Genomic DNA, 27820 nt, shown 5'->3' on the forward strand with positions numbered 1-27820 from the left:
CACAAGAAGGCTAGAAGTGGGGTGAGGTTGAGGTGGGCAGCCCTTGCTCCTGACATATCCCCAGCAGGCTTAAGATGGACCCAGAAAATCACCTGGCTTTCAGACTTCCCTGACATCTACCATGGCAACCCTCCTGGGGTCTGCTCAGGATGACCCAACAGGTCCCTCTCCTTCAGCTCCCTTCTTAGACCCCTAACCCTAATCTCTTTCAGTTGGGGCAATGTGAGGGAAGAAGGGCCCCTCTTTGCCTTTCTTAGGCCAACAGAGCCCCTTCCACCCTCCCCTGGAGAGTTGCAAAAGAAAAGTGACCCTGGTGTACAGAACTGAGGACTGGGCCTCCAGCCCTAAAGGGTGGCAGTGGGAAGACTCAGGGTCTTTTCATCCTTGGTTCTAGCACTCTAGTCTCAAAACCCAGGGCTTGTCCTCTTTGTGAACTAAGAGCAGGTTTTTTTTCTCCGATCATTTCAGTCCCCTGAATCCACCCTAAGAGGCTCCATGAGACAAAAAGCCAAAAAGAGAGAGCGGAAGTGAGTCAGTAACACTTCATCCTGGCTCAGAAGTGCCCTCCCCCTAGGTACAGGTGCTCTCTGTGTGTCTCTAGGAATAAGGACGGGATGTAGGGCACCTGCTGTGTAGTAGCAGGCATGGTGATAGACTCTGGGATGCAGAGGGCAGCGAGACATAGTCCCTGCCCTCATGGGGTTCGCAGCCTAGATAGGGGGAAAATAAGCACCCACACACCTGTAATGTAAGGCAAAGTATAACAAATGTTAGGAGTGTGGTAAGGAAGATACTGCTACAGGGTTTAAGAAAAAGGAAGAAAGCTACTCAAGTGTAGTGCGCTGAAGAATACATTCCTGGAGGAGGTGACACTTGAACTAAGCCATAAAAGGTGGTTATAGTTTTGACAGTGGGAATGAAGGAAGAGCAGCTTACAACAGTGAGTGTGAAGATGGGAAAGTGAAAGAGAAGGCTGGGACAGTAGTCTGTTTCCAGAAATTCCACTCCCTCACCCTTTCTGAGGAGTCCTCGTGGCACAGTGGTTAAGAGCTCAGCTACTAACCAAAAGGTCGGCAGCTCAAATCCACCAGCTGCTCCTTGGAAACTTATGCAGCAGTTCTACTCTGTCCTACAGGGTTGCTATGAATCGGACTCATTGGCAACGGGTTTTTTTGTTTGTTTGTTTTTTAACCCCTTCTGAAGCCCTTTGGGAGATAAATCCAGAACTGGTGAAAGAGGGAAAGAGAGGAATAATTAGCCATCAGAGGATCGGAAATTGGGCTTTTGGACTAAGGGTCTGGGAGCCCCACTGGAGGTGTCTGTTAGAGCAATGGGCCATGTGTGTTGAGAAGGCAGGAGGCAAACAGCAGTGGCAGAAGCCTTGGACTTGTGGCAGAGTCCAGATTCCCTCAGACCGACTTCTAAGTGGGCCCAGGTGGGAGGCAGAGAATGACTATAGCCTTTCTTTGTATTGAGAGGGGGTCAGCCTGGGGGCTTTAAGGCCAGCCCCCAACTGCCCCACTGGTCTCACTCACTTCTTAGGGCAGGTCAGCAGCCCAGCATTGCTCAAGTGAGCTTGGAGGTCTGAGTGGGGGTCCCTGAATTGTCAGGGTGTCAGAGTACGCGGCAGCTTGGCTGAGAGAGAAGGAGCCAGGAGGCTACACATCCTGCCCCGTGAGATCAAGCCACTGGATGAGCGGAGCTCCCAGAGGGTCTTCTGGCCCAGCTGAAATGGGAGTGATACCTGTGGAGCAAGGGACAGAATGAACGGATGGAGTCAGCTGGGGCCAAAAATTATGTTTTAAAAACTATCTCCAGAGAGAGGAGAGACCGGTGATACAAAGAGACATTTTTCTTTCCAATTGCTGTGGAGTCAATTGACTCATGTTTGTCAGAGTAGAACTGTGCTCCATAGGGTTTTCACTGGCTGATTTTTCAGAAGTAGATCACCAGGACTTTCTTCTGAGGCACCTCTGGGTGGACTCAAACCTCCAACTTTTTGGTTAGGAGCTGAGCGTGTTAACCGTTTGCACCACCCAGGGACACATAAATAATTCATATTTGTAGAAAACCAAAGGTGAAAGAAATCTAAAGGGTGATTTAGGAAATTAATATTAGAATCATTTATTCCCTCTCCTTGAGCATAGAGAATGTGACCCAGCTGGAGCTGGGCTCACAAGGACTCACAAGTACACATCGACTGGGCCCTGAGGTATAAAGACAATAGCTAAGATAATCTTGGAAAATATCTTTTAGGGAAACTTTCACATAAAGCCTATCAAACACAACACAAAAGACTTTCCACTCTTATCTTTTTCTATTAGCAGTTAGTGAACAGAAATTTGTTGGACCAATGAAGACCCTCCAGACTGTCGTTACTGAGACCTGTACCGATGACTGTTAAGAAAGACAATTCAAAATGTAGGATCACAGTTGCTAGCCAATCTGGAAAGGCTAAGCTTTCAATGGTTTTGCTCATTTGTAATGTTAATATATACTGATGGCTCTGTAACTGTTCTTTGGACTCGGGCAGACATGGCTGTGGCAGCATGCTTGTCCGTTTTCCCATTCTTGCCTATTCTGTGATATTCTTTGGACTTGGGCAGACATGGCTCTACCAACATGCCTGTCCGTTTTCCCACTTTTGTCTATTCTGTGATATTTCCTTGGACTCGGGCAGACATGGCTCTGGCAGCATGGTTGTCTGTTTCCCACTTTTGCCTTTTTGAATATATGCCGAATAAAACTTTCTTTTTGCTTTATTCAACTTTAGGTTGTTTTTCCCCTACAACAAGGGAAAAGAATGCTTTGCATCCCTGGGATAAGAAGGAGGAGAGTGATCACGGAGTGCGAGCTTTGATTTTATTTGTAACACTTTAGTTCTTAAAATTTTTTAAAATAAAAATAGCAAAATGGTAAGAGATGAACAGAGATGATGGCTGGGCAGCAGAGACTTATTATATTATATACTTTCCAGTGTGTTTGAGATATTTAATTTTTTTTAAAAAGGGGCCAAAGGTCAATGACTTCAGGAAATTGGTTGGGGTGGGGTCGGCTTGTCCTAGGGGGAAGGGATGGGGCAGGATGAAGGTGGGGAGACCACCCAGGTATCTGGGATCTGTGGAGGAGGGATGGGCAGGCCACCCAGGCTCCTGAAGCCAGCAGAGTGCATGAATGGAGGTACCAAGGAGTAAGAGCAAGGTACTATCAGAGTGAGGGGGCTGGGCCCAGGGTAGCCCAGAAGTTCCGGAAGTGAAAGCGTGGGAGAGAGCAGTCTGGGTATATGCAGAGGGTGTGTGACCCGCAGACGTGGCAGCTCCACCTCAGGGCTGAGCCAGGCAACCAGCTCTCTTTTGGCGGCTGCTACCTGTCCTAAGGGAGTCCTCTGCTGGCTGGACAATGCACCAGGTAGACTCTCCCCTCACCCCTTCCTGCAGGCTGGCCGAACTCCCTGAAGGGGCCCCAAGCCTTTCACCAGCCTGGGCTTCCCTTTTTCCCCTGTACATGCGGAACTGCTTCCCCACACCCTGGCTTGAGAGCTCTGGGCAGGGCCCCTAAGAGTCTCAGAGTCGTGGGGGGAGGGGTGGGAGTGGGGGGTGTTTGGGCTTTCCAAGTGTCATGGGACACGTGTTGGGGGTGGGATGGGGTAGATGGTGTAACTGAGGGACTAAAGGAATGGGTCTGTCCTGGACAGCCTCTCCTGGACTCCCGCTGCCTACTCATAGGGAGGGCCAGGCTGAGAGCTCAGTGTTGGAGGGTCCACCCCATAGAGTGTACTCCTGGATGGTGCAGTGGGGGAGGGGGAGGCTAGGGAGAGAAAGTTTCTTGAGCCTGTGGTGGTCTCACCTGCTCTGGAGTTTACAGTTTGGAGGTTTTGCCACCTTCACTGCATTCTCCTCCACTGCCCACCTTCACTGCAACCCCATCCCCACCCCAACCTTCACTGCAACCCTCTACCCCAACCCAAAACCCAGCAGGGTGGGGACAGAGATAGAGATCATGAACCCCAGCTTTGGGTAGGAATCATGAACCTCAGGTGGCACAGGATCTCCTCAATAAGTCTTGGGCAGAGCCAGGAATCCATACTGGGCATCCCCTCCCCTCCAAGCTCCCTGAACCTGATCCTGAGACCTGGGGTGAGGGGGGAGATGATGAGATAAGGCATCCCCCTTGTTTCACCCCAAGCTTCTGGGGTTCATGTCCTCTTCTTCTTCTCCCCCTTCTCCCAGGGTAGCACTCCACTCCTTCCATGTGAGTGAGGAGTATGGGGAGCCTAGGAGACTGCACAATGACTCCTTTTTTCTGCGCTTTATAAAGCAGCTGCTCACTGCCCACTGCCCAGGCCATGGGACAGCAGCCCATAGCGTGCTAAGATTGCTGACACAAGATCTGTTTAGGAACTTTGCTGGGAACCTGGGAATAAGGGGCCATAGGAGGGGAATTGGGAGACCCAACCCTATACATCAGGCTGTAATGAAGCCTCTCTCTTTGTCCTTTTTGTACACTGTTGTCTCCCTGACTGTTTTTTTTTTCTGTCTCTGTCTCTATCTATCCATCCATCTGTCCATCTTTTTTTATGTCTCTCTTTAACTCTCTTTTTCTTTTTTCTCTTTGTATCTTTCTCTCCCTCTGTATCCCTTTCTGTCTGACTTTGATCCTTTCTCTTGCTGTGTGTCTACTCTGTTTTTTTTTGTCTTTGTTTTGTCTCTCTCTCCATGTCTTTACTCTGGCTCTTTGTCTATCTTTGTCTCTCTTCCTCTCTGTCTCTTCCTGAGTCTCTCTCAGTTCCCTTTAAGTTTCTGTCTCTATTTTGGTCTTTTTCTGTGTGTACTTGCCCATGTCACCCTCTCTCTCTGTCACTCCCCTCCCAGGTTTGCCACTACCTCTGGCCTTCTCCAGCTGTGAACAGCTCATTGGGGCAGGAGCCCCAGAAGCAGCTTCCAGAGGTGCTGGGTGGAGCCTGGGGAACCCCTCAAGGGGATGGGCTCCCCCAGCTCACCATCATCGTCACCATCTTTGTCTTGCTGGCAGTCTGTATTGTAGTGGCAGTCCATTTTGGACCAAGGCTGCACCAGGGCCATGCCACTCTCCTCAAAGAACCATCAGCCCCAAAGCCAGAGGGTGGCATCTACCTCATCCACTGGCGGATGCTGAGCCCCCAGAACAGTCACAAAGAAGCCCAGCAGGGAACTCCTGCCCCTGACCACTACCCTGCTCCAGATGGGCCCAGGCCCAGCATCGATGAAATCACATATCTGTAGGAGGGAGACGTTGGAAAGTTGGCCTGACCTGATTCAGAACAAGAAAATGGACAGAGAATTAGGACAGAGGCAAACTGGGGCTTGGGTATCAGGGTTTCAGAGGGGCACACGTGGACTCAGCTGGCGCTGCCCTCTCAGCAGAATATTTGGGGAGAATGCTCTTTTGTGGACCGGAGAAATAAAAGAAGCTTGAAGAGACTGCCCAGAGACATGCTGCTGTGAGCATCCCCAGTGCCCAAAGTCACCCTCATAAAGCTCCTCTTCAGGGATCACCAGACCCTGAATCTCCTTCTCAGAGTCCCTGCTTCCTCCTTGCACATACTCTCCTCCCATTTAGTGTCAAAGTGAGTCCAACCTGGAAGATTCCACCACCCACCACACCCCATACATGGATGTCACAGGCCTCCCATAGAGGCCCTTCCTCCCAGCCACCAGATCCTGTGAGGCCCAGCCAGGGAGCACCAAGGTAAAGAAACCAGGAGTCCTGCCTTCTCTGAGACTCTCTGGGACTCAGGGAAGGAAGGAAAATCTATATTCCTTACTAACTGGGGGCACCTCTTTGTCTGTCAGGGCCCCAGGCCTAGGTTGTAGACAACCTCCAAGGCCCTTGCAAGCCCCAAGCACCACTTATAGCTCCCAAGATTGGCTTTGAATGGCCCCACCACTGACTGTCTTGCTTTCCCAAGGTGGGATAGAGGGAGTTTGAAGACTCTCATTACCCCTCACTTTCTGTGTGCGTGAGCCTGTTGGAACCAGCCTAGAATTTATTGCAGGACATTTCCAAGACTCAGAACCTTCCAGCTGTTGGGAAAACAAAAAAGGAAAAGGAGCTCCATGAGCTTGTTTGGGGAAAGAAGGAGTGAGGAGGGGACCAGGAAGGGGAGGGCCATGGGGATATATAGCCAGGAGGTGAAGAGGCAATAGGCCAGGAAGGCAAAGCTTAGCCTCCCGGTGGTTCTCTGGCAAGGCGCCCCTTTGCCTGGCACCCCTGAATCCCATTCACATACATTCAGGAACATGCAGACAGACATTTATGGAGGGATTTTGGGTGCTTTACCTTGGGGGATACCTGAAGGCAAGAAGTGAACCCTGGGTCCTGCCCTTGGTGAGACCCTGGCACTTTCAGGGAGCCTGGGAAATAACAGAAGATGGAAAGAAACAGAGATGCGGACTGTACTATCTGCAGAGGACAGGCTTGCCTCCTTGGGGGCTGGTGAGAGGCAGCTATAATGTTAATAGCTGCTGCTCCTTGTAGGCCAGCTATGCGCTGGGCACCAGGTTTATCTGTGCACCTACACACATATCCCAATTGCTCCTCACAACAACCTTGGGAGAAGGGGCCATTGTTATCCCCATTTTATAGTCAGGGAAACTGAGGCTTATCAAGATACCCAGGGGGACAGAGATACTAAGTGGCAGAGTCAGAATTGGAACCTGAACACCATGCTGATGGGTGGGGGAAGGTCACGTTGGGGAGGCCCTTGATTTGGGGCTTGGTTCTAGGCGTGGGAGTTTTCTAGGTGTGATGATGGAGGATCCTTGGTCCTTGGGGGCAGGATGGCTGGGACAGTTGGGGAGAAGAGGGGACTTTTCCTTGTTTATTCCCTTGGCTCTGTCCTTCTGGGAAATGTGCATCTGTGTGTGGAACATTTCTGCACAATGGTGCTGTACTTAGAAATGCATACTGAGCATTTGTGATAAAAAACAAAGGTGGGAGGGAGGGAAAAAGTCCAGCCTGGGTGGAACAGTGGAACTAGTAGAAAGGGCTCCCTTCCCTCTCAGATGGGTGCTCCTTCCCACAACAGTGTTGTTGCAGTGGCTCAGTTCTAACAAGGATGACACAGGTATGGTATGGTGGCTGGCTGTGTTGTCCAGGGTCCCCTGGGATATGTGCCATCTCTCAAACAAGTTCCCTTCCCCCCTTATCCCTTCGCTGACTCTCTTATCTGGGGACATTTCTTAAGTGACCCCTGCTCCTTTGAGCAGCCTCTTGCCCAGGACAAGCTGTGTATCTCTCATGGTATCTGCTGTGCTGGCTCTGGCCCAGCCCTTGAACCGTTCCTGTCCCTGAAGCATCCCAATGGAGACAAGGCACTGAAAGAGCAAGTGGAGTTGGGGATGTTGCCCAGCTCTATGCCCTCAGTGCAGCTGGTGGGCTCTGTCCACACTGAATGACACTCACCACTCCACTGCCCTGTACTAGGATGAGGAGGTGTACAAGGAAGCATGTATATGCAAGTGTATTTGGTTATTGGGTGATCTGAGGAATGTTTAAAAAAAAGATTATTTAGAAAGAGAAGGGATGAGGACAAGGTGAGATGAGTATTCCAGGATGAACATCAGTGGAGATAAATACCACCCCTGGGCCTGAAAGGGCGAGGAGAGGAACCGGTTACTGGAACCTGGATGTAGACAGGATTTTACAGAGATGGTTGCCCAACAGGAGTTATGACTTTAGGTCCAGAACGCAGAAAGCCAACAGGGACCTTGATACTGCAGGGAGGAGCCTGAATAAATCTCCCAACCTCACCCTTCTCCTTCTACCCATCTCCTGCTGGGACTCCCTACTGACTGAACATGACCAGGAGCCAGAGGGCAAGGGAGCCCATTGATGCTGTCCAGACAGGTCAGCATCCTGAGCCAGAGGATGTGGAGAAAGGTGAAGAGTAGGTCTGGAGGGTCAAATAGAAGACACCTGCCACATCTCTTAAGTTTACCTAGTATTTAGAGTTTACAAAAAACTTATACACTGATAGTCCTCACAACAACCTTGTGAGGTAGGAAGGGAAATAATTATAATCCCATTTCATAGATGAAGACACTGAGGCTCAGAGAGATGAAAAGACTTGCCCAAGGTCGTAGGACTCATCTTTGGATGTCAAGTCCAGAGCTCTTCTCTGCATGGCCCCCTGTAGAAGGAAATGGCTCTGCTGGACCTTCAGCTGCTGAAGAAAGTCCCAGTTCAGAATCTTGGGGATCACTTGAGGCTTAGACAAGGTGACTCTGGGTCTCAGAAGACATCTGTGCGGAGGGGCAGAGGTTGTTCCATGCCACTAATGAGGAGCTTGGGCTCTTGGGACAGTGAGGAGGTACTAGGCGAGGAGGGACTGGGCACCACCGAGGTCCCCACACTGCCCACAGTAACCTCCTCCCTTTCCTCCTGCCGCAGGTGCCGGAGAATTTCCTGGGACAGCGAGAAGCTGCTTCCCTCTGCAGACTCTGGAAGGGGCGTGTGGGGAGAGTAAGGTGAGGACCTCACACATTCCCACTAGAATATATCCAGAGGACTTGCTCAGAAGACACTCCTCCCACCCCGCTATTGGGACTAGAATTTCATGGAATCCTAGAGTTATAAGTGGTTTTAGAGGTATGGAATCCTACCCTCTCACTTCTAGAGATGATGCCCGGAGAGGGGCAGAGACCTGCCCAAGGTCACATAGCAAGAGAATGGCAGAGTTGAGGCTGCAGCCTGTCTCCTGACTCCTATACCTGTGCTCTGTACACCCTGTCCTAGGGCTTTTCTGCTTCCTCTGGCATCCTTAGATAAAGTGAGGGGCACCCTAGAGCCTAACTGTTCAAGCTCTACCCAGGGTCTATGGCCAAAGACCTCAGAAAGCAATCAAATATGCTGGGGCAGGGAGGTGGGGGCCTCTCCCAGGGGAGAAACAGGCAGAGCTTGAATGCCCTGACCTCAGGTAAGGCCTGGGTCAAAGCACTGCCATAGCTCCTTCTGACCCCGTGGGGAACCCTGGGACCCCTGACTCCTCCCACCCTCCAGCCTACCAGCCCCTCACCCTGGTAGACAATGAGGCGGCAGTTGTTCTGATATTCTGGGGCATCTGCCAGGATGTCCTCAAGTGTCCGGCAGAAGAGTTTGGCCTGCTCAAGCCGATCCTCCCGGCTAAAGCCAGCTCGGCCATCCTGTGACATGGCAAACAGGGTCTGCAACGGAGTGGCATACTCCAGGACACAGATGCCTGCCTGGAGAAGATGAGAGGAAGACCAGAGTAAGGAAAGGGCCAGGCAGCCAGACCCTAGACCCCAGGGGCACGGTCTGGGGCCCTACTTTTTCAGTACGCAGCGATGGAGTCCTGGGAGGTGGCTGTCCTGAGGAGGTCCCTGCTGTCTAGTCTGTCTTTGCCTCTGAACACCCCCCACTCCCAAAATTAAGTCCAGGACTGGGCTCAATTAACACTTCACAGATCCTCATTCTAAAATCCCAGGGCGCATAGAGCTCCAGCTGAAAATCGAGTCTGGGCTCTGAGGTTCAACTCTGGATTCCTCTCACACATGAGAAATCCTTCAGACATTCTCACAGCCTTCAGCTAGAGGAGCTTTATGGTTAAGAGCATGGTATACACAGGCTGAAATTGCTCACTTTCTGGCAGCCTCTCTAAATCTCAGTTTCCTCATCTGTAAAGTGGTGGTGAAGTTTCAATGAGGTGGTCATAGGAAGAATAGTGTCTGGCATGCAGTAAGCGCTCAATAAATGTTATTTGTCAACATTATCGTCATTCCTAGCTGAATCTTGCCCAGGCCTGGGACCAACTGGGGAAACTAAGGCTCCCAGAAGGGCAGTGATTTTCGTCAGTGCTTGGCCCTGGGCCCTGCGGCCCCACCTCCCTGCATGTTCACCGGCTGTCCATGCTCCAGGAGCTGGTAGACGCTGTTGGTGTAGACCCGGCCCTTGATGCCAGCACAGTCAGCGCTCTGCTGGGGCAGCTTCTGCAGGAAGCGAATGTTGGCGTCAGCCACACTTAGGTCATTAGGCACCCCGCAGTCCAATGGGAAGAGGATGTGTAGCCGCTGGCTCCCTGTACCCCGTAGCATGTTGTTGTGTTGCAGATTATAAATTCTGATTCGGTCCTGGAGCCCTGGAATGGGGAGGCCCAAGAGCAGAAGAGCAATAATTCCTACTAGTCCTGTCTCCCACCTAACCCAGGACTCTCAGGTCATTGGTCCCCTCAATGTGTGGGTGCAAAAGAACCAAGGATCCAGTCCACTGTCATTGTATAAGAGGCCAGGAGGGAACCTTAAACCTTAAACCAAAAATATTCCCTGAAGTCTTCTTTAAACCAAACAATAGTTTAGCTTAACTAGTAAAGAATGTCTGCCATAAGCATTGTGCTCTTTTAAGAACTACTTATATGGGATCAAACTGACAACAGCAACTGGAAAGATTAGATAGGAAACTTAGCGGGCAGCGAGTTTATGTTAATAGAGGAGGAACAATTTGGAAAAGGAAGGTGAGAGTGGTTGTACAACTTGAAAAATGTAATCAGTGTTACTGAATGGTACATGTAGAAATTGCTGAATTGGTGAATGTTCTTCTGCGTATATTCTCAACAACAACAAGAGGCCAGGAGGGGCAGAGCATCCAGGAATCCTCACCATCCCCCATGCATCACCACCACCCTTCTCCCTACCAAAGGAGCTCTTCCTCCCTCACATCTCCTTTCCCCAGATTTCTGTGTCAGCCCCACTCCTTCCCACCACAGCCTTCAGGGCTCTGAGGGGCAGACAGGGCCTGGGGAGGTAGAATTCTCAGTAGGGGCATAGTAAGGGTAATGAGCACACAAGAGCAATCTCTAAATTGTACCCCCCCACCCACCCCACCAATTTCAAGATGTATAGACATTGACAGCGGCAACATGTCAGCAGAAACGCCTTTCTCCCTTTTGTTTGGCTACCTCAGTCAGACGCCTTTCATATTTGTGGTGCCTCGGAATGTCATTCTTTCTCTTGTCTGGCCTCCCCTTGGACTTGCACCCGGGGGTAAATGTCCCCCTCCCATGCCTCTGAATCCCGGGTACACAGGGCCAGGGCTCTAACTCCAGACCAGCTTCCTAGTTGAAGCCCCAGTGGTCAAGGTAAGACAGCAGTGAGGGCCTGCAAGTCAGAGGAATGAGACATGTGGATTCCATAGTGGAGTGATTAAGGGTCCAGGCTCTGGACAGACCTGGTTGAAATCCTGTCTTCTCACACTGTGTGTGAGTGAGACACACACAGCTATGTGACTTTGGACAAGTTACTTTACTTCTTGAAACCGTAATTTTCTAATCTGTAAAATAGGGTGGTGATTATCCCTTCCTCACAGAGTGTGAATTTAAAAAGAAAATGCACATGGAGGATACAAAGCACACAGTAGACAATTATTAAAAGAATTTATGGGTGACCTTGGGCAAGTCACTTAATGGCTCTGAGCCTCTATTCCTTACTGTAAACCAGGCACAATATTAACATCCTTCATGCCCACAGGGATGCTTTGGGAATCAAATGATTTGGTTGACATTAAAATACTTTGGAAAAATACAGTGAGTTCTGGAAGCACAAAAGGCTGTGTATATTATCGTCTGTCTGGTAGGTCTAGAAATGGGGGGAAAGGGGATGGCCCACCTGGCAGGATCAGCCGAAGGTATCCAATGTAATATGACCATGCCAGCCCATGGGCCACGTTGAGGTTCCTTTTTTCACAGATCGCAGAGATCTCAGCTGGGGTCAGGCCCTGTGGACAGTAGGGTGGGGCTGGGGGCCTCCATGAAGCTTCCAAGAAGGCTTTCCAACCTACTGCTGACTCGCTCCCTTCTCTGCCATCGCTGAACCTACTGTTCCAGGACATTATAGGCTCCACTCCAAGGACTCCAACCCTTTAACTAGTCCCAGAGCTTGCCTGTCCCCACTCCCAGTACTGAGCTTCATGCAGGTCACACTAGCCAGAGCCCCCACTTTGCCAGACCATCCCCCTTCCACTGTGTCATACCTGGAGGCTCAGGAGGATGTTCATTGCCTGCAAGAGGCCCAAGAGGGCAAGTGTCCAAGTGAGGGGCAGGTCAGCCATATTTGGGAAGCAGAAGTAGAAATAGCAGGACAGCAGCAGCAGGGCTCCACGGCGGATGGGGCAGCCCATGCAGGCTCGCACAGCCCTCCAGTAGCTGCTCTGGTACCTGCAGGTGACAGCCAAGCCCCAGACCCCAGCCCAGCTCAGTCAGAGAAGTTCAAGGAGGGGCAGGGCGAGGGGTCAAGGGAGTAACACGTGTTGTGTACCCAATCACCACCACAAGTACTGAAGAGTCACCTGGAATGGACATGACATAGCTCCTCAGCCAGACTGCAGATCACCTTTAGCAATAGCCCCAGCTGCAGGGAGGCTAGTTGGCATACCAGCCACTGGAGAGTGTGGCCTGGTGGCTCCCCTAGCTCCCAAAGGGCCACTAGGCAGGCAACCAGCAGGACAAAGGCTGCCTTCTGGATCCCATGACCCCTGTGCCGTGGAATGGACGGATGCAGGCTTGAATGAGGCATCTGTGGGCACCAAGAAACCCACTCACTTTCCTGCTTTCCCAGGACCAACCTCCTGGCTGGGCACCATCCCCCACAGCTCTCCCTTTCCCTAGTGTCTACCTATACCCAGAGGCTGGTCTTGGAGACACCTATAGTGGACAGGCTGGACATACACCATCCCAGAGCTCCTGTCCAGGAGAGGTTTAGAGAAAGCAGAGCAGGTGGAGAAGTGCATACATGCCCCACTGAACTCCCAGTGAGACCACAGCTGTTGTGAAGAAACAGACTGACCCAGACCCAGACCTGAAAGTGTCCTATGCAGGACCTACCCACCCAGGGACCCTTGGGGCTTGGGCTCCCCTCCTCCAGAATCCCCCTCAGCAGGGACCTTAGTCAGCAAAATGGAAAAGCAGAGTTCAAGGAGTGGGGGCAGGGCAGTCAGAAGGTGCCCACTCACTTCTGGGTACCTGGTCCCCCTCCCCTCCTCGGCCTTCGAGCTCCAACTGAGCTGTTCCTGGTCTTACCTCCACCATCCCGACCACAGGTTACTTCTGGAAAATGACAGGGAGGGGAGGCCAGGCTCAACAGCTCCCCGCGACCAAGGACGGCTTCTCTAGGCACAGCCTGAAAATGAAACATTAAAATAAACTAGTTTTCCTCACAACACTGCAGCCCTGGTGACTCACCAGACCGCGGCTTTGGGTGTGATGGGGAGGGAGACACTTCCTGCTCCCAGAGAGGGAGGAACAGCCCTCCCCACAAGGACCCATTGAGCTGTGCCTGAGTCTGGGGGTGGAGCGTACGGCTTGAGAAGGCTCCCTCCAAGCCGCTGTCCGCCCCCATCCCCCGTTCCATTCCCCTTTGCTACTCCAAAACTGAGGGTATTCCGAAACTCACTCACACTTACCTATACCCACAACCCTGAACACCGAGCTCCCCTCAAGCCCCAGATGCATATTTTTTTCTAAAGCCTGTGAAATCAAGAAAAAGGCAGGGAAATTATCTATGTGAGATCAAGTTGACAACAGCAACTGAAAAAGTTTTGATGGGAAGCCTAGGGGATAGTGAGTTGAAGACAACGGTCATGGAATTTGGAAAAGGATAGTGAGAATAGCAGCACAACTGGAAGAACGTAATCGATGCCACTGAATTGTACAGTAGAAACTTTTGAAATGGTGTAACTTTGGCTGTGTATATTTTCACCAAAAAAAAAAAGGTCCTCCAAGGTCGAGAAGCGACAATGTTGACATGTCGTGGGGTTGTTAACCAATGTCATAAAACAATATGTGTACTGACTGTTTAGTGAGAAACTATTTGTTCCGTAAACCTTCACCTAAAGTACAATTAAAAAAAAATTAAAAAAAAGAAAAAGGCAGGGAAAATGAACAAAGTAATTTCCTGTAACCAGAGTCTTTCTAGGAAAGAGCTCTGTAGGAGCAGGAGGCTTGCAGAGGAGTGGGGCTTTTCCTCTTACAGGAAGTGGCCACACCTGTGACTTCTCAGCGAGAACCCAGTGGTTCCAGCCATAAACGGCTGGCAGATAATCATAATAATAAAGTGCTTACCGTACTCCAGACACTATGCCAAGTGTTTACATATATTATTTCATTTAATACTCTGACAGCCACTCTGTCTGGTAGGTATAATACTATCCCTGTTTTAAGGATGGGTGATCTGAGGCTCAGTGAGGTGAAGTAACTTGCCCAAGATCCCAAAGCTAGTAATGGAAGAGGCTGCATAGGCCCGGCTCACTATTATTTACTCCCCATTGCTAACCGCCACATTGTCTCCTGATTTTGTTTATCCCTTGGGTTCCAGTCTCTGCAAAAGGTTTAACATTAACCGATGTTCCTCCCTGGAGGGTGGAAAGCAAGTGATAATGATCTAAGAATGAAAAACCAAACAAAGCACCCATCTTGTGACAAGAAAAAGCAGGATGTCGCCAGATAATCCCCAAGAATGTCACCAGATAACCTCTAAGAATACCAATAGAAGGTTAACTCATCTAAGACATCACCACCTCAAGGGGAAACTAACACAAACTTCTAAGATCCATAATCCCGTTCCTATAAAAGCCTTCAGCCCATCTCCAGTGGGGGAGACGGGTTTTTTGGAGGAATCTATTCCCCTCTGTCTCCTATATATGGACATATAATAAATGTCTTGCTGCTCACCTCACCCCTGTCTCAGAATTGGCTATTGCGGCAGGTGGCTCCAATCTGCGTTACTGCAGTAACAGTAAGTGACGGAGTGTGGACTTGAAGCCAGGTGGGTTTCTATAAAGGCCAACTTGCTCTGTGCCTTGATTTCATGGGAAGGGGTGGAAGGTGCCAGGACCAAGTTTCATGCTTACAGTTTCCTGGGGTGGCGGGTGGTGGTGGGGTGAACGGATGTTTTTGGCTGCTCCCTGGCAAGCTGATAAGCGGATTCAAGGGCAGGGGACAGGCCTGGGGAGTGGGGCTGAGGTGGCACCCACACACTGTAGTAGTTCATACTTGCTGAGGTCAGAGGGTCCTTGCCTGGACCCTTCCCCATATCATAACCAGACACAGGAAGACACAAAACATTCATAGATGCCACTGGTTTCCCAGGAGCAATGAGGCTTCCTGGAAAATTCCTTTTTTGAAAATTGTTTCCTAAGAATGGAGGGAATTCCCTACACTTTTGCTCCCCTACTGTCTTAGTTATCTAGTGCTGCTGTAATAGAAATACCACAAGTGGATGGTTTTAACCAAGAGAAGTTTATTTCCTCACAGTTAAAATAGGCTAACAGTCCAAATTCAGGGCATCAACTCCAGGGGAAGGCTTTTTCTCTCTGTCGGCCTTCTTCTCTTTGGTGTTCTCCTGGACTAGGAGCTTCTCTGTGCAGGGACCCAGGTCCAAAGGACTCGCTCTACTCCCGGCACTGCTTTCTTGATGGTATGAGGCCCCCCTGTCTCACTGCTCACTTCTGTCTTTTATATCTCAAGACATTGCCTCAGGATACAGTCCAGTCTTGTAGACTGAGTCCTGCCTTACTAACACAACTGCCGCCCATCCTCCCTCATTAACATCATAGAGGCAGGATTTACAACATATAGGAAAACCACACAACACCAGGAATCATGGCCCGGCCAAATTGATACACACATTTTTGGGGGGACATAATTCAATCCATGACACCTACAATTGGCTCACATAAAGGAGCCCCCTGAGATGGACAAGGGCTCAGTTACTGCAAAGAAAGTCAAAGTTGCTCAAGAGAAGGGCTGAGCAGAATCCTCTGGAGCCGGCAGCTTCATGCCTGCCCCAAGGGCCTAGTTATGCCAAACAGCCACTGACTGCCACCAGAAAATCTGCCTGTAGTGGATGCAGGCCACACCCCCAAGGAAACTCCCTTTCAACTGATTCACTACTCACAGCAGATCTCATCATGGAGGTGATCACATTATATCAGATCTCATCATGGAAGTGATTACATTATCATACGACTGCCAAACTACATCACAACTGCCAAATCACTGAGTATCATGGCCCAGCCAAGTTGACACACAACCTTAACGATCACACCCCCTCACCCAGACCCTTCTTTGAAGGAAACATCATCTTGTAGATCACGTGGGCATGATGCATCAAAAGCCTTAAAAAACACACTTAATCACTGACTTAGCAATCCACTTCTAGGGATCCATCAGAAGGAAATAATCAGAAAAGGCCACAAATGTGCCCATTTTCGGATGTTTGTGGCAGTGTTGTTTACACTAAAGAAAAACTAAAAATTATCTAAATGTCCAACAATAGGGGACTGGTTAACTAAATCATGGTTTATCTTACAGTGGAATGTTGGACAGCCACTAAAAATGATGTAACTTTATATTTATCAACTCTTAAACTTGTTTATTACATGTTTATTACTGAAAAAAGCAGAGTAGAAAATAGTACCATTGTATTTTTAAAAACATATACATTAACATGAATATATACATGAAAAAGGGATGGAAGGATATATGACAAAATGCTAACAATGATTACCTTGTGCAGTGGAATATGGATGATTTTTATTATATTTTTCCCTTCTTGCTCATTATGTTTTCTAGGGTTTTTCATCTGCATTGAACATAGTTACAGTATGCTATAAAGATAAAAAAATTTCAACATTGCCTCAGCCTTGGGACCTCCTTCAGCTCCCCTCTGTCCTCTCCCTGATGCCCTACCTGCTCCTGCTCTGGGTTCATTTCCCTGAGTTTGAATCTGCTCTAATGGAGGCCTTGCAGGCACAGAACACACAGGCTTGGGTCATCCAGGAAGAGTAAGATGTGGTCTGGCTGATGAGTAAGATGAGGCCAGAGAGGCCATTCAGAGCCTGGTGAGTGGGGGTCCAGTTCATAGTCCGGCCTGGTCTGACTGAAGAGAAAGGTCCTATAAGGTGGTAGAGGCAGAGAAGGCTGCTGAGGGAACAGAGGTCCCACTGTCTGGGGCTCCAAATGTCAGGCCAAGGAGTTTTCCCACACCTTTCTTTCATGCATTCCACATACATGTGTACTGACTTCCCACTGTGTTCAGGGCATAGGATAGCAAGGCTGGTGAACATGACAGGATGGGAGAAATGGGCATTACATAGCTGTACAAGTAAGTAATTAACTATAAGCCTGGCAATAATTAAGAAGAATGCATTCCGGTTGCTAGTCTGAGGGGAACCTGAAGAAGTGATACTTAAGCTAAGTTTGGAAAAAGTATGGAAAGGTATAGAACATTCTGAAAGGAGCAGCACATACAAGAGGTCCTGGGGTGGCAAGGAGCTTGGCCTGTGGAGCGACAGAGAGATGGCTGGTGTGGCTGGAGTATGTAAGTATGTTGGGGGTCTGTGGTATAAGAAGGGTCTGGTGAGTGGATAGGAACCTTGTGGGTTGTGGCCAGGACCTCAGGGCCTGGGAAGCTTCAAGACAACTGCATGCATGGGAATGTCCTCAACACTCAGACAGATCAGCTGTACTGACAGTCAAGGGCCTCTCAGATCTTCTAGACTGACTGTCATGGATTGAATTGTGTCCCCCCAAAATATCTGTCAACTTGTCTGGGTCATGATTCCAGTATTGTATGATTGTGTAATCTGATGTGATTTCCTTATGTGTTGTAAACTCTATCACTATGATGAGGTTATATGTGATCTCCATATGTGTTGTAAATTTTATCACTGTGATGAGGTTATACTGATGAGGTTTACAAGATTAGATAGTGTCTTAATGCAATCTCTTTTGAGACATAAAAGAGAGAAGTGAGCAGAGACACAGAGGAAGCTCATACCACCAAGAAGGCAGTGCCGGGAGCAGAGTGTGTCCTTTGGACCTGAGGTTCCTACACAGAGAAGCTCCCAGACCAAGAGAAGCTTGATGATGGGGACCTTCCTCCAGAGCCGACAGAGAAAGCATTCCCCTGGAGCTGATACCCTGAATTTGGACTTGTAGCCTGCTGGACTGTGACAGAATAAACTTCTCTTTGTTAAAACAACCCACTCGTGGTACTTCTGTTAGAGCAGCACTAGATGACTAAGACACTGACCATCTGGTCATTTGAGGAGGAAGCTGGGGGCCACAGAGGGAAGTTAGGGCTAGGATCCAGACTGCCCTGCTCACAGGCTGCTGCCCTCAGGCCAATGTCGCTGAGTGCTAACACTCTGCTCCACAGCCTGCCCTTGGGGTCTCCTCCTCACTTCCTGGCAGTTGCTTCTTCTTTTCAGGCACCCTGGAAACACTGATCTGGGCTGGCTTTCCCTTCTATTTCTAACCCAGCAATAGCTCCCAAGAGTCTTCCCTGAAACTAGTCATTGGTGTGCCTGGGAAAGAAATAAACCCCTAAGCACTCATTCAGGGGATCCTTGTTCAGGGGTATGGATGGGATGGAAGGCTTTTGGCCTCTAAGGCACCACTCCTTGCCCACATAACACCAATGTCCCTAAATCCTGCTAGAAGAGGGAGATTGGGGGGATTTTAATACCAGTTGACTCTAGTAGACCTGGGAACCAATCTGGCTTGTGTCTCTCCTAGCTGTGTAACCTGGGCCCAGTTATTTAACCTCTGTGAGTTTCAGTTTCCTCATACCTAAAATGGGGACGATAATGCCTTTTAACTGCATGAGGATGGAATGAAACCATGCAGGCGTAGGACTGACTTCTTATAAATGGTCGGTAATTGCTAGTTGTAATCATCATCATCACCACTACCACCATCACCACCATCATTATCCCATTGACAATCATACTCTTGGTGTTAGCTGCCAGGTCCTGCTATCTTGGTCTTTACCTTGGACTCAAGTCACCTTCACTGCAAACACAGAAATTTGAGATCTCATCAAAAGATGGCTCTGTATCTGACGCAGGTATCCCCCTTGTTATGATTCCATTGCCTGATCATGGAACCCACCAGAGTGTCACGGTCTTTCAAAGACACGACAATATCCTAGTAGACATGATGGGAAAATAGGGGCCAGATGATGGCATGATCAGAGGTGAAATACTGTACATGAGCTACCGTACATTCAAGGAGTAAATGGACCCATATCTTCCTGGAAAGAGAGTCACCAGAGTAGATAGATCTACAGTTTCATTTTGTTTCTGTAAGTTTTATTGAGATATAATTCACATACCACACAATTAACCCATTTAAAGTGTACAATCCAGTGGTTTTTAGTATGTTCACAGAGTTGTGCCACCATCACCACAATCAACTTTAAAATATTTTCATCACCACAAAAAGAAACACTTATGAGAGGGGGCCGGGGTGAGGAGGGAAAAACACTAACTAGATAGTAGATAGGTGGTAACTTTGGTGAAGTGTAAGACAGTACACAATACTGGGGAAGTCAGCACAACTTGACCAGGGCAAAGTTATAGAAGCTTCACAGACACATCCAAACGCCCTGAGAGACTGAGCTACTGGGCTGAGTGCTGGGGACCATGGTCTCGAGGGACATCTAGCTCAACTGGCATAACATAGTCTATAAAGAAAATGTTCTACACTCGACTTTGTTGAGTAGGGACTGTTATTTTAAAAGCCTACTAGTGGCCATCTATGATACGCCTACTGGTCTCATCCCGACTGGAGAAAAGAAGAATGAAGAAGACCAAAGACACAAGGGAAACATTAGTCCAAAGGACTAATGGACCACAATTACCACAACCTCCACCAGACTGAGCCAAGAACAACTAGATGGTGCTCAGTTACCACTACCTTCTGCTTTGGCAGGGATCACAATAAAGGGTCCCAGACAGAGCAGGAGAAAAGTGTAGAACAAAAGTCAAATTCACACACACACACACACACACACACACACACACACACACACACACACACAGAAAGACCAGGCTTGCTGGTCTGACAGAGACTGGAGAAACCCCCTAGAGTATGGCCCCCAGACATCCTCTTAACTCAGTACTGAAGTCACTCCTGAGGTTCACTCTTCAGCCAAAGATTAGACAGGTCTATAGAACCAACAATAACACACAACAGGGACGTTCTTCATAATTCAGTTATGAGTATGAGACTAATGGGCACAGCAGCCCAAAAGCAAAGACAAGAAGGCAGGAAGGAACAGGAAAACTGGACGAATGGAAACAGGGAAACTGGGGTGGAGAAGGGGAGAGTGTTGACACATCGTGGGGTTGGCAACCAATGTCACAAAACAATTTGCGTATTAACTGTGTAATGAGAAACTAATTTGCTCTGTAAACTTTCACCTAAATCACATTAAAAAAAAAGAAACCCTGTACCTTTTAGTCATCACTTCCCAACTCCACCATATTCCCAGCACTAGGCAATTACTATTCTACTTTCTGTCTATTGTTGTTAGTTGCTTCTAGTAGATTCTGTCTCACTGCGGTCCCCATGTGTGAAGAGTAGAACTGCTCCATAGGGTTTTCAAGGCTTCCTTTCAGAAGCAGATCTCCAGGACTGTCTTTTCAGGCGCCTCTGGGTGGTTTCAAACTGCCAACCTCTTGGCTAGTAATCAAGTGCTTAACGTTTGTGCTACCCAGGGACTCTTTTCTGTCTTTATAGATTTGCCTATTCTGGATATTTTGTATAAATGGAATTATATGATATATAGTTTTTTTGTGACTGGCTTCTTTCATTTAGCATAATGTCTACAAGGTTCATCCATGTTGTAGCATATATCAGTACTTCATTGCTTTTATTGCTGAATAATATTTCATTGTATGAATATATCATATTATTTATTAATTCATTAATTGACGGACATTTGAGTTGTTTCCACTTGTTGGTTATAATGAATAATGCCGCTATGAATATTTGTGTACAAGTTATTGTGTAGAAATATGTATTCATTTCTCTCGGGTATAAGATGCCTAGAAGTGGAATTGCTGGGTCACATGGTGGCTCTAGGAGCCCTGGTGGCTCTGTGGTTAAGTGCTTGGCTGTTAATCAAAAGGTTGGCAATTTGAACCCACCAGCTGCTCCCTGGGAGAAAGATGTGGTAGTCTGCTTCCGTAAAAATTACAGCCTTGGAAACCCTATGAGTAGTTCTGCTCTCTCATAGGGTCACTATGAGTCAGAATCAACTTGATAGTAACGGATTTTTTTATGATAGCTCTATGTTTAACTTTTTGAAGAACGCCAAAGTATTTTCCCAAGAAGCTGCTTCATTTTACATTCCCACCAGCAATGCACAAGAGTTCCAATTTCTCTATATCCACACCAATATTTATCATTTTTTATTATATCTATCCTAATGGGCATGAAGTTGTATCTTGTTGTGTTTTGCATTTGCATTTCCCTGATAACTACTGATATTGAGTATCTTTTCATGTGCAAATTCACTGTATGCTTTTTTTAGAGAAATGTCTATTCAGATCCTTTGCCCATATTTTAATTGGGCTATTTGTCTTTTTATTATTGAGTTGTAAGAGCTCTTTACATAGTCTAGAAAGTAAGCCTCCTCCCTATCTGATATATGATTTCCTTCCATTCTGTGGGTTTTTTCACTTTCTTCATTATGTCTTTTTTTCTTTTTAAAATAACATTTTATTGCGTTGTGATTGTGGATCCAAGTAAAATGAAATCCTTGACAACTTCAGTCTTTTTTCTGTTTATCATGATGCTGCTTATTGGTCCAGTTGTATTTTTGTTTTCTTTATGTTGAGGTGCAATCCATACTGAAGGCTGCAGTCTTTGATCTTCATCAGTAAGTGCTTCAAGTCCTCTTCACCTTCAGCAAGCAAGGTTGTGTCATCTGCATATTGCAGATTGTTAATGAGTCTTCCTCCAATCCTGATGCCATGTTCTTCATATAGTTCAGCTTCTTGGATTATTTGCTCAGCAAACAGATTGAATAGATATGGTGAAAGGATACAACCCTGGCACATACCTTTCCTGACTTTAAACCATGCAGTATCCCCTTGTTCTGTTCGAATGACTGCCTCTTGGTCTATGTACAGGTTCCATATGAGCACAATTAAGTGTTCTGGAAGTCCCATTCTTCGCAATGTTATCCATAATTTGTTATGATCCACACAGTCGAATGCCTTTGCACAGTCAATAAAACACAGGTAAACATCTTCCTGGTATTTTCTGCTTTCAGCCAAGATCCATCTGACATCAGTAATGATATCCCTTATCACATCCTTTCCTGAATCTGGCTTGAACTTCTCGCAGTTCCCTGTCAATGTACTACTGCAATCGCTTTTGAATGATCTTCAGCAAAATTTTACTTGTGTGTCATATTAATGATATTGTTCAATAATTTCCACATTCTGTTGGATGACTTTTCTTTGGAATGGGCACAAATATGGATCTTTTCCAGCTGGTTGGCCAGGAAGCTGTCTTCCAAATTTCTGGACATAAATGAGTGACTCTTTCCAGTGCTGTGTCCATTTGTTGGAACATCTCAATTAGTATTCTGTCAAGTCCTGGAGCCTTGTTTTCTGCCATTTCCTTCATTGCAGCTTGGGCTTCTTCCTTGAGTACCTTCAGTTCTTGATATATATGCTACCTCCTGAAATGGTTGAACATTGGTCAATTCTTTTTGGTACAGTGACTCTGTGTATTTCTTCCATCTTTTGATGCTTCCTGCATCATTCAATATTTCCCCCGCAGAATCCTTCACTATTGCAACTCCAGGCTTGAATTTCTTCTTCAGTTCTTTCAGCTTGAGAAATGCTGACTGTGTTCTTCCCTTTTGATTTCCGAACTTCAGGTCTTTGCACACTTCATTATAATACTTTACTTTGACTTCTCGAGCTGCCCTTTGAAATCTTCTGTTCGGCTCTTTTACTTCATCATTTCTTCTGTTACCTTTAGCTACTCTACATTCAAGAGCAAGTTTCAGAGTGTCTTCCAAAGACATCCATTTTGGGTTTTTTTTTCTTTCCTGTCTTTTTTATGACCTTTTGCGTTCTTTACTTATGGTGTTTTGATGTCAACTCGTCTAGTGTTGGATCATTAGTGTTCACTGCATCAAATCTGTTCTTGAAATGGTCTCTAAATTCAGGTGGGATACTACTCAAGGTCATATTGTGGCTCTTGCGGACTTGCTCTAATTTTCTTCTGCCTCAACTTGAACTTGCGTATGAGCTATTGATAGTCTGTTCCTCAGTCAGACCCTGGCCTTGTTCTGACTGATGTTAGTGAACTTTTCCATCGTTTCTTTCCACAGATGTAGTTGATTTGATTCCTGTGTATTCCATCTGGCAAGGTCCATGTGTATAGTCACCGTTTATGTTGCTGAAAAAGGTATTTGCAATGAAGAAGTCTTTGGTCTTGCAAAATTCTATCATGCAATCTCCAGCATTGTTTCTATCACCAAGGTCATATTTTCCAACTACCAATCCTTCTTTGTTTCCAACTTTCACATTCCAATCACCAGTAATTGTCGATACATTTTTAAAATTGTGATTTAGGTGAAGTTTACAGAACAAATTAGTTTCTTATTAAACAGTTAATACACAAATTGTCTTGTGACATTGGTTACCAACCCCATGATGTGTCAACACTCTCCCCTTCTCCACTCCAGTTTCCCTGTTCCCATTCATCCAGTTTTCATGTCTTTTCCGTCCTTCTCGTCTTTGCTTTTCGACTGGTGTGTCCATTAGTCTCATATACATGATTGAACTATGAAGCACGACCCTCACATGTGTTATTGTTGGTCCTACACACCTGTCCAATCTTTGGCTGAAGCATGAACCTCAGGAGTGATTTCACTACTGAGTTAAAAGTGTCTCCAGGGGCCATACCCTTGAGATTTCTCCAGTCTTTGTCAGACCAGCAAGCCTGGTTTTTTTTTTTTTTTTTTTCGGCGAATTTGAATTTTGTTCTACATTTTATCCATGCACGTTGATTGCGTGTTTGATCAATTTCAGACTGCATAAGTTGGTAGAAATCTTCAGTTTCCTCATCTTTGGCATTAGTGGTTGGTGAACATATTTGAATAATAGTTGTATGAACTGGTCTTCCTTGTAGGCATGTGGATATTATCCTATCACGAACAGTATTCTACTTCAGGATAGATCTTGAAGTGTTCTCTTTGATGATGAATACGATGCCATTCCTCTTCAATCTGTCATTCCCGGCATAGTAGACCATATGATTGTCCCATTCAAAATGGCCAATACCAGTCCATTTCAGCCAGCTAATGCCCAGGATATGGATCTTCAAGTGTTCATACTTCATTTTTGACAACTTCCAGTTTTCCTAGATTCATACGTCATCCAGTCCACATTCTAATTACTAACGAATGTTTGCAGCTGATTCTTCTCATTTTGAGTCATGCCACATCAGCAAATGAAGGTCTCAAAAGCTTTACTCCATCCATGTCGTTAAGGTTGACTCCACTTTGAGGAGGCAGTGTTACTGCAATAAAGCGGATTGGAGCTGCCTGCCGCAATAGCCAATTCTGAGACAGGGGAGGTGAGCAGCAAGAAGTTTATTATATATTGATATATAGGAGACAGAGGGGAATAGATTCCTCAAAAAAACCCATCTCCCCCACTGCAGATCGGCTGGAGGCTTTTATAGGAACAGGATTATGGATTTTAGAAGTTTGCGTTAGTTTCCTCTTGAGGTGGTGATGTCTCAGATGAGTTAATCTCCTACTGGTATTCTTAGAGGTTATCTGGTGACATCCTTGGGGATTATCTGGTGACATCCTGGTTTTTCTTGTCACAAAATGGGTGCTTTGTTTGGTTTTCATCCTTAAATCATTATCACTTGTTTTCTACCCTCCAAGGAGGAACATCGGTTAATCTTAAACCTTTTGTAGGGACTGGAGAAATGAGATCATGAGACAATGTGGCAGCTAGCAGTGAGGAGTAAATAATAGTGAACCAGGCCTGTGCAGCCTCTTCCAGCAGTTCTTCCCCAGTCGTATTTTGAGTGCCTTCCAACCTGAGGGGCTCATCTTCTGCCACTATACCAGACAATGTTCTGCTACTGTTCATAAGGTTTTCACTGGCCAATCTTTTTAAAAGTAGACTGCCAGGTCCTTCTTCCTAGTCTGTCTTAGCCTGGAAGCTCCACTGAAACCTGCCCACCACAGGTGACCCTGCCGGTATTGTCCACAGTAGGACAAACCGACTGACAGATATGTACTGATATGGAAATATCTGATAGATATATTGTGAAATGAAAAGAAGCAAGTTGCAGAACAGTGAATGTGGAGACAAAATGGTTGATATGCATATGTATTTGTAATATGCAAGAAGCTGCCAGTGGTGGTGGACTTCAGAGAGGGGAACTGAGTGGCTGGCATCAAGCGAGAGAGATTCACGTTTAACTGCATATCCTTTGTGCTTTTGTACCTTTACAATTTTATATTGTGTGCATAATGCCTATTCAAACATCAAATAAAACAGTATGTATATCATGACCGCTTTTTATTTTTTAAAGTAGATGCTTATATTTGCATGAGAAAAAATCTGGTTGTACATAAACCAAAATGTTCACAATGTTTTATTGGAAGATTTGGAGTGTGTGATTTAAAAGATGTCCACAAATTCTTCTCTTTCCAAAAAGTAGAGTTTAATCCCCCTCCCAAGTGTGGGACTCACTTATCTTTTTTTTTCCTAAGCCATTTTTTAATTTAATTTCATACGGTGAAAAGCACATATCTTACTGTACACTTTGATTAGTTTCTATAAAGAAAACACCCTTTTAAATACCACTTCAGTCAAGATATAGCATACTTAACAGCATATCAAAAATCTCCTGTGTTCCTTCTAGCCAATAAAAACATGGAATACTTCACGAATTTGGGTATCATTTTGGGCAGGGACCATGCTAATCTTCTCTATATTGTTCCAGTTTTACTATATGTGCTGCTGAAGTGAGCATAAGACTTTTAAGGAATGTAATGTGGTGAAAGTAATGGTGTGCAATTTATGAAACTAGATGATAAAAGGCATTGTGGCTTCCTCCTTGCTCTCTTTCTTGGATCACTCATTCTGGGGGAAGCCAGCTGCCATATCATAAGGACACTCAAGCAGCCCTATAGAGAGGTCCAAGTGGAGAGTATAAGGCCTCCTACCAACAACCAGCAAGAACTTGCCAGGCATATGAAGCAGCCACCTTAGGAGTGAACCCCTCAGCCCCAGTCAAGCCTTTCAATGACAGCACCCCTGACTAACATCCTGACTGAAATTTCACAAGAAACTCTGAGCCAGAACCACCCAAGCTAAGCTGCTCCAAAATTTCTGAACCTGAGAAACTGTGATAACAAATTTTTGTTGTTTTAAGCTGCTATATTTTGGAGTAATTTGTTGTAGAGCAATAGATACAATAATACAGGTTCATTTTGACTTTTCTTTTTGTTTTGTCATATTTTAAAACTTTATTAAAATGAACATGCATTATTTATATTACCAAAATTGAGAAAAAAGGAAATGGAAAGAGAAAAATGGGAATAAAGCTCAGTCTGAGGTTTATTAGCTCAGCTGTATGATCCCTACATGGGGAATATCTGGCCTCTTAGCATTTTGAGTGAAGAATCTGTGAGGGCCTTAGAGGATCACAGTGTACTGTGAGTCACCATTAAAAGGCTAATGCCTTCCTGGGCTATGATAGTGCGAATCTAATACCTGCATCAAGGGAGGTGACATTGTGGTTCCCCCAGGCGCTATGTCAGACCAGATCTGGACTTTGGACACAGGTGTCCAGAAGTTGTTGAGGGGCTTGAAGGTACCTCTTCCTTCTTTCTGGGTCTCTGGCCTCATAGCTCCTTTCTCAGTTGAGTTCTGCAGCAACAGTGGGCCTCATCAGCCCTGTGACACTCCATGTTCTCTCTCATTGCCTGGATGGCTCTTCCCGATCTCTCCATCCCCCAAACACCCACCCCTCCCAATGATGCTGCATTTCCCAATGAACAGACTAAGCCCAAGTTCAGGGCACCAGCAAAACCTTCCCAGTTTTTCTTAAAGACTGATATCTGAATAGCATTGAAGTTGCTCACTCCTTGCCTGACCACAGTGGACTAATCCTTATACATAACTTTCCCAGGAAGTCTTCTGAGCCCCAGGATAGGTGAGGGCCCTGCCTCCTACTCTAGGTCAGCCAGAATCTCTCCCATTTGGCCTTTTGCATGATTTATTGTTACTGCTGCTTTGGTTGTTGGTTTCTTGGACAAACTATTAGCAGTGCGAGAACAGGCCCAACGTTGCTTGCTCTCCACTGTGGCTCTGGAGCCTGAAATATGTACATGCTCTGTATATAATCATGAATGAGTGAGTGAACAAATGGATGAACAAACAAACTCAGGGGACCTAGGCAGTCTCTTCAAATGTCTAAAGGGTTGTTATGAGGCAGAAGAGCCTTGTTCTTTGTGACCACAGATGGCAGAACTACAAGTCAAAATGAGAGTCAAATTTTGGTTCTAAATCAGGAAGAACATTCTAATAACACTGGCTGCCTTGTTAGGTAGTGAGCTGCAGTTACTGGAGGGGTTTAGGAGAAGCCTGAATGGTAGGATCTCTGAGAGAGAAGCTACAGAGACATTCCAGACTGGACAGAAGTTGTGAGTTCCCAAGTTCTCAGGCAAGCTGGGCTGTTGAGGAAGTCACGAGGACTTCTTTTTGGGGGGTTTGGGAGGAAGAGGTGGATTTTTTTCCATTTGAGGAAATTGCTTCTGATTCAGGCTGGCTGAGCAGAGCCATCCATACTTCCCCATCCCAGGTCATCTCTCCTCCCATAATGAGAGGCCATGTGGCTAGCACTGGTGACACCTGGTGGCCAGGTGGACTAGGGCAGAGGCAACCCCATCACCTCCTTGTCCATCTGGTTCATGACTGTATGCCAAGGTCT

The 27820-nt window shown here is 46.8% G+C and overlaps 1 protein-coding gene and 1 non-coding gene across 2 annotated transcripts; both read right to left on the reverse strand.

Annotated features, from left to right (window-relative positions):
• Positions 1-6904: 6904 nt before the first annotated feature.
• On the reverse strand, positions 6905-13240 carry STING1 (stimulator of interferon response cGAMP interactor 1). Its single transcript, XM_004381062.2, has 7 exons — positions 13067-13240; positions 12337-12563; positions 12022-12205; positions 11658-11766; positions 9897-10135; positions 9056-9242; positions 6905-8480 (listed from the first exon to the last, which is right to left on the reverse strand). Exons 1-7 carry the CDS (start codon positions 13073-13075, stop codon positions 8272-8274), a joined length of 1164 nt encoding a protein of 387 aa, XP_004381119.2. The 5' UTR covers positions 13076-13240; the 3' UTR covers positions 6905-8271.
• Positions 13241-25752: 12512 nt separating this feature from the next.
• LOC111821392 (U6 spliceosomal RNA) lies at positions 25753-25858 on the reverse strand. The gene has a single exon (XR_002824825.1). It is a non-coding gene; the product is annotated as a U6 spliceosomal RNA (small nuclear RNA).
• Between the last annotated feature and the right edge of the window lie 1962 nt (positions 25859-27820).

Source organism: Trichechus manatus, unplaced genomic scaffold (genome assembly GCF_000243295.1).
Source record: "Trichechus manatus latirostris isolate Lorelei unplaced genomic scaffold, TriManLat1.0 scaffold00080, whole genome shotgun sequence".
Classification (NCBI taxonomy): Eukaryota; Metazoa; Chordata; class Mammalia; order Sirenia; family Trichechidae; genus Trichechus; species Trichechus manatus.